This window comes from Anas acuta, chromosome Z (assembly GCF_963932015.1).
Source record: "Anas acuta chromosome Z, bAnaAcu1.1, whole genome shotgun sequence".
Lineage (NCBI taxonomy): Eukaryota > Metazoa > Chordata > Aves > Anseriformes > Anatidae > Anas > Anas acuta.
This window is the reverse complement of record NC_089017.1, coordinates 13,546,809-13,559,113: the sequence shown is the minus strand read 5'-3', so window position 1 is coordinate 13,559,113 and position 12,305 is coordinate 13,546,809. Positions and strand designations below refer to the sequence as shown.

Genomic DNA, 12,305 nt, shown 5'->3' with positions numbered 1-12,305 from the left:
GAAGGGAAGATGAAGCTCTGGTGGGATTTAGCCTTTCCACTGGCACCATTATGAAGATACCAACTTGGAAAAACTGTAAGCCAGGATGTTGGACAGTGTCTTAGTAGGAAACAACCAGAACAGTGCTTTGTGCAAGGAAGTGTTCATCAATACCATTTCTAAGAGCAAACTCAGCCAAACACTGACTGAGTACATGTTTTTTATTGCTGCTATTTATGTTTTCACCCAAGATTGTTTTGCTTTGTTGTCAGTGACATCTCATCATAAGTTGAAAATAATGTAATTTATTTTCTTAAACTGTAGAGATAGATATAAATTTCACTTCAAAGGTAAATGAAGTGGCTTTATTCCATTTCTACATTGTCTGTAACTGTAATGTCTAATTCTGAACGGTATGAGGACTTGCTAGAGCAGCAATTACCATGCCTAACAAATCTGCCACTAGAGGGCACGAAATGATTTTAAAAACAAGTTATCAGTCTGAAAGATTAAAGATTTTAAACTAGCAAAGCAGTGAAGTAAATACAATGAATGTGACAAATAATTCTAGTTTCCTTTTCATTTTCAGCTTTAAAAAGATCAAATAATATTAGCCTTTAAATGTTCTGTAAAATACTTGAAAATATATATCTATTCAGGCATCAGGAATGGAGATACTTTATATTGTGCTATGGAATTTTTAGGGAAAGATTCACTGAATTTTAGGAGAAATCAATATATTTATTTATTTATTTATTTATTTATTTATTTATTTATTTATTTATTCCCAATCAGGAACATAAACATAAATTCATCAGAAGTTGCATAACGTTTTTGAAACTAGGTTGCGTAACATGAGAGATAACTGAGCAGAAAGACAGAGGTTCTTGTTTGACCTTTGCAATACATGTTACCTCAGCCCGTCTGCTTAATAGGTGGCTGGTACTCAGAAATTCTCAACCCTGCATTTAATATTGCTGGGAACGCACGTCTGTCTCTGTTCCCTGTCTGAAGAGATATCATTTCACAGCTATGCAAGGATGGCCATTAAGACAAATCTGGTGTGTATGCCGTCCTTCCATGCTGTGTAATGGGGGCATGCACTAGACAGATATTCAGGTGGTGCTGAGAGTCTTTCATGGTCACAGAGAAGCAGGCACAGGTCAACTGCCAGTCCTTGTCATACACACAGTCTGAATTTACCTCCAGAACTTAGACTGAGATACATTAGCAAAAGCAAACATATGAGCCAGATGTGCTTTAGTCCAAGCTGCACGAGTCTTTGAGGAGTAATATCAGTCTTAATGGATTGCAATCTAATACCAGTCATGGCAATCCCGAGCATAAACACAGGCTGGGCGGAAAATGGATTGAAAGCACTTGAACAATTTATGGAGGATTGTGATGGGTTTTCCATGAACTGAAGTCTTTAAGTACATGTTCTTTCTCAAACGTATTACAGGCTTCAGAAGGAAATTAGCAGGTGGGATGACATGGTGTCTTTTGTCCAGGGGATCACAGTGGAGATCATCACTGATCTTCTAACCTTTAGACCTATGAATCTGGAAACCTTGAGTGTCTCCATGCTGTAACCATTTCAGGCTGAAGTTTCCAGAATGTCTCAGCTAATGCCTTTTGAAAACAAGATTAGGTAAAAAATCCTTTTTTTTTTGTTTCTTTCTTCTTTCTCTCCACAGATTCATGTGTGTGTATATAAAAACTCTGTTTGTATTCACATACACAGAAGGAAACTGGTGTAAATGGTAGAAGGACCAGTGATCAGTGTCAGAAAGTACTATTAGACTGAAATCAAGACACTTCTTAGGTTAAAACTTAAGTTGCTGAGATGGTTTCACTTTGATGTTTTTAAATGAAAATTTCAGTTTCACAGAAAGTAGGTGTTTTTGAGATAGCTAATAAAAGTTTAAAACAACTATTCATCTCTGATCCTGAATATCTAAAATTACTGAAATCATGTGTCTTATCAAACGAAACAGATTTCCTCCATCTTTGGATTTTTGGCTACATGTTTTACTTATTCAGAAGAGATATCTCTGTGGGTTGGGAGAAATTGTTCCCCTCCTACCTTTCCCATTTACCAGGTTACAGCAAGCACTGATAAATTACAAGCATGTACCAAATTTGCCTCAGTTCCCTTCATGCATCTAGAAATTACAAGCCTTATGCTGTCTGTATACACAGATCTTGAACTGCATGCTGTACATGTCATTTTGAAACAGTTCATTTTTTATTGTTTCCTATGTGTCAAAGGAAGTGACTGGGATTTTTGCTTTAAGCTGAGATCTGTCTGACTTTTGACCAGCATGGGCAGACAAGGATGTCTTTAGATGCATTCAGCTAACAGCTAAAAGTTAAATAATCTTAGCTCTTCTGGCCATGCTTAGTGCTTAGGAGGTGTTTCATGATGGTCAGATACAGTTAATGAAAGATAAATAAATAAGTAAATAAATGCAGCTGTATTTATAGAAACCTCAGTCAGAGATTTCAACATTACTCTAACCAGAAGTGGCCCTATCAACAGCAGGGTGTTTGATAAGCTGTGAGCTTCTGCAAGTTCAGTGTACAGTGAAATGGCACACATACATAAACAAGTTTTTGATTCTCCTCTTACAGTTTTTCTCTTTCTTTCCTGCTCGTTTCCCTTTTCCCCCTTTTATTAGGCTATACAGCTTGTGCATCTCCTTTCCTGAACATTTGAATTATAAATTGTTTCATGACTCATGTCTGTGTTGAGGATGCCAAGAGCAATTTTTCCACCTGATTATCTGAGAGGTGTTCGTGGAAGTTTCATTTCTTTTGACAGCATCTTCCACTGAAGCATAACCCCCTTTTTTCATTAGCTTTAATCTCCAAATTTTGAAAATATAGTTTCTTGTTAAAGTTATTTTCCAGCACATATGAACTGTACTGAGTAACTTATTTCTGAAATGCAGATCTCTCCAGTCCCTTTGACTTGATGACCCCATGATCATGTAAAAATTTTTCTTGATCAGACTCTTTTGATCCGGATTAAATCATTCTTCTAAAATGTAATTTAGGGATTAGAATTCAGAAGAATTCCCTCATGGTAAGAAAGTTACAGAGAAGAAAAAAAGTGACCACCTAAAATACTTCCTTTTAAGTAAAATCTTTACTGCAAGATGTGACATTTTGATTTACAAAGATAACCTCAGTGATCAATGAACTCACTTGAACGAGTAAGGAGCTGAACAGTTTATGTGCTGTGTTCCTTGGACCCTGTACTGGATTTAGTTTACCAAAATGTATTTTTCTTGGCCTTGTAATTTGTAAAATTACATTACATTAAAATTACAAGAAAATGTAAATATTTAGGCAGTAGTTCCCCAACAAATTCTTACAGAGGCTGTGGTTTGCAAACATGGGCTGGATTAACAATCTTCATGTAGGCACCTTTGCTTTAGAATTTCAGACTTGAGTCTCTACTTTCTCTGCTAGTAACAAAAATCTTCATTTAGCCACAATTGTCACAATTATTCTGCTTCTCCAGTAGTTAAAAATGTTCTATAACAAAACAAAACAAAACCAAAACCAAAACCAACCAAACAAACAAAGAACAGACTGTAAAGGTGCATGCAAAACTGTTGGTATTGCATACTGCTGGTTACTGGACCTATTCCACCTATATATAACTAAGCGAAGTAAAATATCATTTACATACTCTAATCTGCTTCTTTTCCTTATCCCATCCAACCTGAACATTGCTTGTGGCAGATATTTTTGTGCCCACAGGGACACAAATCTGGGGTCATGGCACTATGTCCCAGTCCCAGCCCCTTCACCCTCCTGGAAAAGCACAAAGGGGTTCCTGTATGGTAATGAAGTGGTAATGAAACGGTGTGAATTGAGATGCCCGGGAATCAGAGGTGGCCTGTTGAAGGAAGGATGGTGTGCGACTGAGTAGTCTGAACACAGCTGTAAAGTCTCTTGAAATCACAGCGTTTGTCAATGTAATCTGATTTTCCTTTTATTTTAATTAACATAAATCATAATCACTGCCATGGCAACAGTCACAAAGTGTGGAAACTAGTAAAAAGAAGAAGGAGGCTCTCTTTGGGCTCATTTCTCATTTCTCTCTGTCTGTTTCCCCCCACCTTACATCACAGAAAAGTGATTTTGCAGGGGCAGGATTAAATCACAGCAAAATAAGCTTGCCTTAACCTTTGAGTTTGGCTCCTCCGCTGTTTTTGAGGTTGGAAACCCCAGAAGTGAGCATTTCAGGCACAGAATGGTGGTGGAATGGGGCATATAGTTACAGCCCCTTTGATCACTTCTTCCCACTTTCTATACTACTTTTTTGAAAGTCTGACTTTGCCCCCCTGCGCTAAGTTATTTACTGCTAATATATTTTATTAATTAAAATCCTTAAGATCTTAAGAGATTCACCCAAACCACCATGGATTTGTGGATAAAGTATAAAATGGGAATGCACTCTGTTTATATGGGAGCCATCTAGCCAACTTCCTGCAAAATATTGTTAATTTGCTAAACTTCTTTGTTAATTTTGGTATTTCAGTTCCACATTACACTGAAAAATAACAAAAATAAATACACCTTTTACGTTTGGGCTGACTGCCTTGCAGAAATGTCCAAGATATATATTGATATATATAGCACAATAAAATGAGGCTCAAAATTCACATTTCTGCTTACGTTTGCTTCAAAAGTCTCCTAATCTGCATTGAGTCCTTACCAGTTTCTTTCTGGTATCAAGCCTTCAGTCTTCATATATGTATCAAGGCAAGGACCATCTTTATGGTGCATTTTTAGGGTGTATTTTGATCATGACATCAGGACTTGGATAATTATGATAGAGTTACAAAAAAATACATATTTAAAGCACTATTAAAATACATACGGCTTTCACCACTGCAGGTAGATCATGGGTTTCTAGCAATCTTGTAATACAGAGCATTGTCAAACCATGCACTGCAAATCATTTCACTTCATTAATTTTTCATTGTAGCTCTGATGTAATGCTATCACATTTATTTAAGACTTGGACTTACATGTATTTAAATCCAGCATCTGAATTCAAAATCAGTTCCTCCACACAAAAATGCTTCACGTGCTTTTAGTGCTTGCACCACTGCACTGCTGCAGCATTTTTGGAGCACTGAGCTCTAGCTTTCAGGCTAAGAGGAGAGCAAGATCTCCCAGAAAATGAGGACTGGAACACATTTTAAAGGAATTGTTGCCAGTGGACACTGTGAACATCTTCTGATCCCATCTTGCTGTTCAGGAAGCATCACATAAGAGCAGGGAACCCCTTACACTGAACCCTTGTGCTGTGCCACCCGGTCTCACGTGGCACCAGCTGGCTGCTTCCATGCTGTGTTTCCCAAGCTCCTCTGTCTGCAGGAGCCCTGTTTGGACATCTCAATTATCTGCACAAACAGCCACCTGAGCTCCGCGCCGCATCAATACGGTGGTATGAGACAGCTAGATGCCAGATGGCCCTGGAGGCTGCAGAGTGGCACCTGCATCAGTAAGTCTTGCAGGATCAAAGCAGAGCTGAGGGATGGCTGCACGTGTTGACTAGTTTACTGTGAATCAGGACACCAGCTTGAGGCAATGAGGATTTGAACTGTGGAGTGGCTATTTCAGATAGGGCACTCACACTCTAACCCTTATGCCACCCAGCTATGCTAGGAGTTTGTGAACTTTGGAGATTCTCTGGTGGTCTGGTGGTATCCATCCTTACCTGATGGGAGTGTAGAACTGAGTGGGAAAATTAATGGGATGTGCAATTGGAAGGAAATGTAGCTGAAGATTGTATGTGACTTATTCTCTCATTCCTTTTCTTTTAATAACCTAAATTTGTCAGTTAAAGTAATCTTGAAATGCCTTTCTTAGCCCTTTAAAGATGCCCATCTTATGCAAAAGTAAATTCTTTCTCAGAAGAGATTAAGTACTATACCTCAAAACATGAAAATATGTAAGTATATATTCCAAATCAGTTGGAGAGTTTTTCCTGCTCCCCATCCTTGCTGGAGTCCTCCTCTGGTGGACATCCTTGTGTGCCCAGGCCCACTGTGGTGCTACAATTTTCTGTCTCTTCTTTGTGCACAGAGCTCTGCATGCTGCTGCTTCTGTATTAGCTTGCAGGGATGGGGAGTGACATGGTTCATCAGCAGGACAGGGCTTCTCACCAGTGTCAGGGTCAGCTGAAAGCACTGAAACAAGCAGAAGAACACGGGGGAAAATGAAAATGATTCTCTCTTTGCATCAGTCCTGCTTGTGCAAGCAGCTACTTCCCCCTGAAAATATGGTCGTCAGAGTTATTGCCACATGGTTAAAGAGTGTGTGAGAAATACTTGACTTCTTTATAAAAAGTGCATTTTTAAGGGCTGAGAAAGACATTCCAAATATTGATGGGATTTGTGAGGCTACAGCCCACAGTGGAACAGAGAGCCGAGGTCCCCAATGTAGCACCAACTGGAATGAGGGGGGTCCAGACATGCAGTACTTTGTTTCTCCTGTCTCTCTATCCATAAAAGTATTTTTAATAAGGGACGATTTTTTTATCTTGCGTACAGCAATGGATGCTCCAGGCTTTCTGTACCTGAAGTGGCAAAGAAGGATGGTACTTCTGGCTCTAGCATGAGCTGGGCCACCTCAGGTATCTCTGATGCAATGCGCAGGTAGATCGAATCCCTTTGACCTAACTCCTGCCTTCAGCCATGGAGATGCTGTCCTCTGGATGATCGGGGCCAGCTGTCGTCTCTGGCAGTCAGCAAGTCTAAGGCCTGCATCTCTTTCAAATGAGAAGGCACACCCAGTATTTTCGAAAATATCCCTACTCCCATTAGAAGCCAACTCTCACAGTGTTAGATAAAAATGTATATTTTGATTTCTAGCTATGAACTGTATAAGGAATGAACGACCTGCCCTTCTTAACAGGAATTTTGCTGCCATGTTTACCCCAGGGGTTTCTTTTCCTCTCTTTCAATATCTATAGCTGTAGCTGAGTGGTTACTCAGTGAATGATGAGTGCTGTGTCAGCCTCAGTTCCCTTTACTGCAAGTATCGGATTGTGTTGAGACATCTCAAATGCCCTGGATACAGCAGATACTATAAAAAGACAAGGCAATGTCTCAAAGTCCGAGGCATCTGTGGGCTTTCTGCCCACAGGGGTCACACAGAAATGTGTTTGTGACCTTGCTTTTGGCAACCTGTTCTGATACTGAAGAGGTTTTCTTCTATGAAAACATTTTTACAGTGCTTAGAGCCATGCATGAAATCATCTTTACCCAATTTGGAGGAGCAGCCTGATCAATTACAAAGGTAATCCTTCACTGACAGATACTGAGAAGGTTCAATAACTTGTTCTGCAGTGCTTGCAGCAGCATATATTGTTTATTCTGGGCCAGGATTTTGTGGCCAGCCAATATCAGGGTTCTTGATTTAATCAAATCAGTGTGTAAACCTGCCTTAAGCTGTAACTGATCAAAAATTCTTTGCTGTTTACAGATGCCTCATTCTGCTCTTCGTGAGCAATATTAACAGCTCTCTTCTTGATGTTCAAATTCAGCTCTAACTGAATTACGAAAGCAAAACATCACGTACAAATGAAAATGGCTCCTTACAGAAAATTTATAAGTGCTCTGCCACATACTTTGAAGCTTCTCTGGTAAACATATAAAAAGCATTTATCCCAGAATTTTCAATAAATCACAACTAAACAGATGACAGAAACACTTCCCTGTGCTGCACCTGGAGCTAGAAGAGGGGGAGCAAGTGGCATGTCCATATTCCAGCATGGTCTCACTTACACACCTCGCTGGTGTGGGGACGGGGCACGTGGCCATTCATGAAGGAGCAGGGGCTCAGGCCTCTGTACTGGGTTCCTCTGGGTGCTAGGGAAGAAGAAACCTGTCTGGGTGCATCCCTGGCATGTTTGGGTCAGTACATTCTGCTGGTTTATGACAGACGGTGTCATCAGCAAGTACAGAATCAGGCACAGCGATGCCAAATCCCTTATCCAGTTTTGTGAGGCAGGCCTGTACACGTGGGAAGGGCTCCGTCTAACCGTGGTATTTACATATATAGAACAGACGATGCGATTTTGGCTGTCTGATCTAATTCCTTGCCAAGATTCCAGTAGTTTAATCATCTTCTAATTTAGAATAATTAAGTCAGTTTTTTTTTTTTTTTTAACTGCTTTTTCATCTCTAGGGCTATAAACACCATCACCACATACATAAGTAAAATCATTTTTATAAGAACTTGTAATTTTAAATGGTCAGATGTACAAAATTCTCTGTAAACAGAAAGACAGCAGAGGTCAGCAAAGCAGGTTACTCACTGGTGACTCTGAGCTATATCCCAGCAGTTGTGCCATAAAATGATATGGAAACCATGGGTCTAAACATGTGAGTTTTTATAAAGTTGGAATGCAAAGTTTAAATCCAGACCTGTATCTAGACTTCACAATTTTTGAATCCATGCTACATGTTCCATCAGATTCCTGGCTGAGAAAGCTCCTTGACCTAGAAGTGTATAAAATCTAGACCTAATTTTCTAGTGTGATTTGATCTCTCATTATCTTAAACCAATATACAAATTAGACACAGGCAATATGAAGTGGAAGTGTGAGTTAAATGGAAATGTAGGGACATATGTTTTTTATTTAGCTTGGTTTGTTAAAAAAATAGCAGTTTCTTGACTTATGCTCTATTAAAAATATATATATATATATATAATAATAATAATAAGTACATTATGGAAATTTTCAATCCAGGTCTTATTCTGCACTTCTTGTACAAATTTCTTGTTAGTAAAAATAATAAATAGAATGCAAGAATTCAACTCTCCAGTTTTCTAAAGTGAACTGTTTTCAAACGCCTTCAAGTCTAAACAATCACAACAAAAGTCTTTCTGATGAATGGACATGTGCAGAAGTGCAAGCTTCAGGCTTTCATTTCAGAGTAAAAGAACTCTCTGGCTTCAGCTGGTGAGTGCTGGGTTTTGTTCATCAGATTTTTTTAATAGTCTTAAAATTGTATTCAATTTCATTTGAATATGTTTTTAATTTGGCCAACCGGCAGATGGCTATTGTAAAGAGTCTGTATTTAACTTGGCACTTTCCGTTCCACATTCCTCTACTATTCATAGCACAGCAGTCAAACTTATCTCCAGTGTGCATGAAAGGAGGCACTTTCATTTGCAGCTGCAGATCTCAAATTTTTGAGCACTTGAAAATTCATGTAGAGCATGTTTTTGTTAAAATGTTGAGAAGACCAATTACAAGGTATAGTGGGAGATGTTATTTTCATCTCTACTACTCTTTTTTAAATCTGAGAAACTGAGAGAGAAATTAGACCTGTGTCTATAGTAAGGAACCCCCACACTAAAATTGGATCCAGAAAGAGTGGTAGAAAAAAAAAAGCATAAAAAAGTTTGGTCTTGAAGATGCAGTTGAAGGATATCAGCCTAAACTGTCAAGCAACATGAAGTATTAAATATTCAGCTTATTGATCTACAAGACAGTGAATAATAATAAAGGCATCCATGCTAGAGTAATGCCTTTTTATTAGCAGGGCTTCACAAAGAACTTGATCCTTTTGAGTATTTGTAAGCAATATATTTCTTCTTTGGTTGCAAATAGATAGCAGAATGTGTTAAACAACGACAAATTTCTAAATCTCTTACAGTGTTTCATATCTGTCTTTGACAGAAAGTTTCATTTCTACTTATTGTGTTTTCAAACAAATATAGCCAGTGAATATTCTAGTTTTGTATAGTTTCAAACATGTAACACACCTCTAAGAAGTGCTTTTTCAAGGATATTTTGTATATAAATTCGAATTGTGATTTTTTTTTCTTGATAGTATCCTTCAGTTTGTGTGCTTCTCCAGACCCTAGGAAGGAGAAATTAACCTAAAAAACTAGAAAACAACATTTTCAGTTTGTAAATTAAATTAAAAAACAAACAAACAAACAAACAAACAAACAAACAAAAAAACCAACAACCTCTTAACCTGTCTACTGCTTCTTTAATGATTATGAATATATATTACAAATGCTTATTGCAAGAAATACAACTCCTTCACTGAACTCTTAAATGTGTTTTATTTTCAATAATATCAAATAGATTTTTTTCTCTTGCTGTGATTAGTCTAAATTTTCTACTGTTCAAAACGCCTAGCCTTCCAGCATACATGTAGCCTGAGACAAGTAGTCTTACATTTCACATCAAGCAATAAATTCAGCATACTGAAAAATATATATTACAGGAAAGGAAAATCTCTGTATAAATACAGCCACATGCCTTCTACACTCTACCGCATTACTTGAATGATATCATCTTGTTATATTAAGAATAATTTATCTCACCAATAAACTATGGACAAGGTTCTAATTCATCCCCACCGAGTTCTTCATTTCAACAACCAAAATGCCATCATGGCAGAAGAGTGCAGACAAATCCTTGTTCTCCACTCCGTCAGGCAATTTGTACTGTCTGGTAAAGCTTCGCGATATAAAACCATGTTCATCCATCCTGGGTCCATGCTGAGCTTTGATCAGAAGCCAGCCTTCAAAAGTCTGAATGATGATATCTTCAGGGCGGAACTGCACAACATCCAGCAAGACCTGAAAGCCTGTGTTTCCCTGCTCCTGGCCGCTGGCCTCGGCCCCGGCTGTACCTTCCACATTTCGCCTCGTGTTGCTCAGTGCTGCTGTAGAAGGGCCTGGCAAAGCATACAGAGAGTGATCCAGCTTGTGTGCTTCCAGGTCCTGGGCAGCAAACTGCTCTTGATAGCGTACAGGAGTTTCCACCCAGTGTCTTATAACAGCTTCTGCCATTGCTGAGGCAGAAAGATAAGTTGCTGTGTTCGTGTTGCCTGGGGGAAGCTACGGAGTCAGACCGAGCTCTTGCCAGGCGTGTGCGTTACCCTCAGGCTCGTTGATCACTTGATGTAGCCTCACTTTTAGCAGGGAGAGCTTAACGCTTAATCGGACATGCCATGCTTGGTGAGGCTCGTTTCATCTCCTATCTGCTAACAATAGAGCCCTATTTATAGTGCTAGGGTCTTCAGTGGCTGTAACAGTTTTCACATGTGCAGCTTCTGTGCGTAAGTGGTAAAAGCAAGAAAGTAATGCACTGCTATCTGTTGCAATATTGTGCTGTTTGTTCTTGTGAATAATGTGCAGACATATGATGTGAAAGACTTTTTTTTTTTTTTTTTTTAAATGGGTGTTTAATGATTCAAATTTTCCAAGGGATACATTGCAACAGACACAAACTGTATTTCTTCTAACTGAAATACAAAGTTATTGTACTGTACAAAGGGAAGAAGTTTAAGTAGCTTGGCAGTAGGAACAGATTAAATTTTAGGTTAGGTAAATTATAAAATCAAATGCATTATATGTTGTTGCTCAGGTTGTTCATAGGTGAAGTACAGGCTTTGTGAACTACCTTACCAGAAGCAGGAGGGAAACATAATCATCCCTGCCTAGAAAGGGGGTGGCTAATGGCTGACCCTGCAGTCTTAGTGACCTACAAACACAGCAGTCTTCTGCAGTGTATCAGGGAGTTGGACTCAAGAGCACAGGGGAAATTAAAGGGAAAGTTCACGTTTCACAGCTTCTAGCAGAGCACAGAGTTATTTTTCCCTAAAATAGTAAAGAAAACTCCAAATCCTTAATGGTATCCCACTGTCCCAGCAGCCTTCATCTTCTGGGGTTTAACAGCTTGAACCTATGATCCCATCTACCATGTTTGTGGAGCAGGAATGAAGACCTCAAAGACTTTCCATGGTGTAATCTCACTACTGTATGATCTAATGCTTAGAAGTGTTAACAGTTTGATTAACAAGACCAAAGATGAAAGTGCAGTGAAAAGGGAAAAGTATTTCCTGTTTGCTAGAAAATTGTTTTCCTATGTTGCACTGATGCTTGAAATAATCAGACAAGATACCTTAATTCCTTTTTGTTTGGCTTTTGTTCTTCTGAGCTCTCTCTCTTGCCCTTACGTCTTTCATTATCCTGAAAATGGCAAGTCGGTTCATATGGCATCTTTGGTTGATAATGGACTGTAGACTCAGACAGAATGAGGTAGCTGAATTTCAACAGTAATCAGAAATGAACTTCTGTATTAAATTGATAACAGAGCAGGATTGCTGGACATATCTATAATTAAGGTTCTAAGGTTGCAATTTTATTTTAGACTCATGAAGGCTACATTGCAAGGTAAGGAGATTTTCAAAGATAGATCAAAGTTTCAAGATAACTTAGATTAGCCTCTTGTTTAATTGAGTATTGTGGGGCAGGAGAATTATGCT

At 38.7% G+C, this 12,305-nt stretch overlaps 1 protein-coding gene across 1 annotated transcript; it reads right to left on the bottom strand.

The window, feature by feature from the left end:
* Positions 1-3,972: 3,972 nt before the first annotated feature.
* Positions 3,973-11,008, bottom strand: HSPB3 (heat shock protein family B (small) member 3). The gene is made up of 2 exons (XM_068666124.1): positions 10,357-11,008; positions 3,973-6,194 (listed from the first exon to the last, which is right to left on the bottom strand). The coding sequence occupies exon 1, from the start codon at positions 10,825-10,827 to the stop codon at positions 10,378-10,380; it is 450 nt and encodes a 149-aa protein (XP_068522225.1). The 5' UTR covers positions 10,828-11,008; the 3' UTR covers positions 3,973-6,194; positions 10,357-10,377.
* Between the last annotated feature and the right edge of the window lie 1,297 nt (positions 11,009-12,305).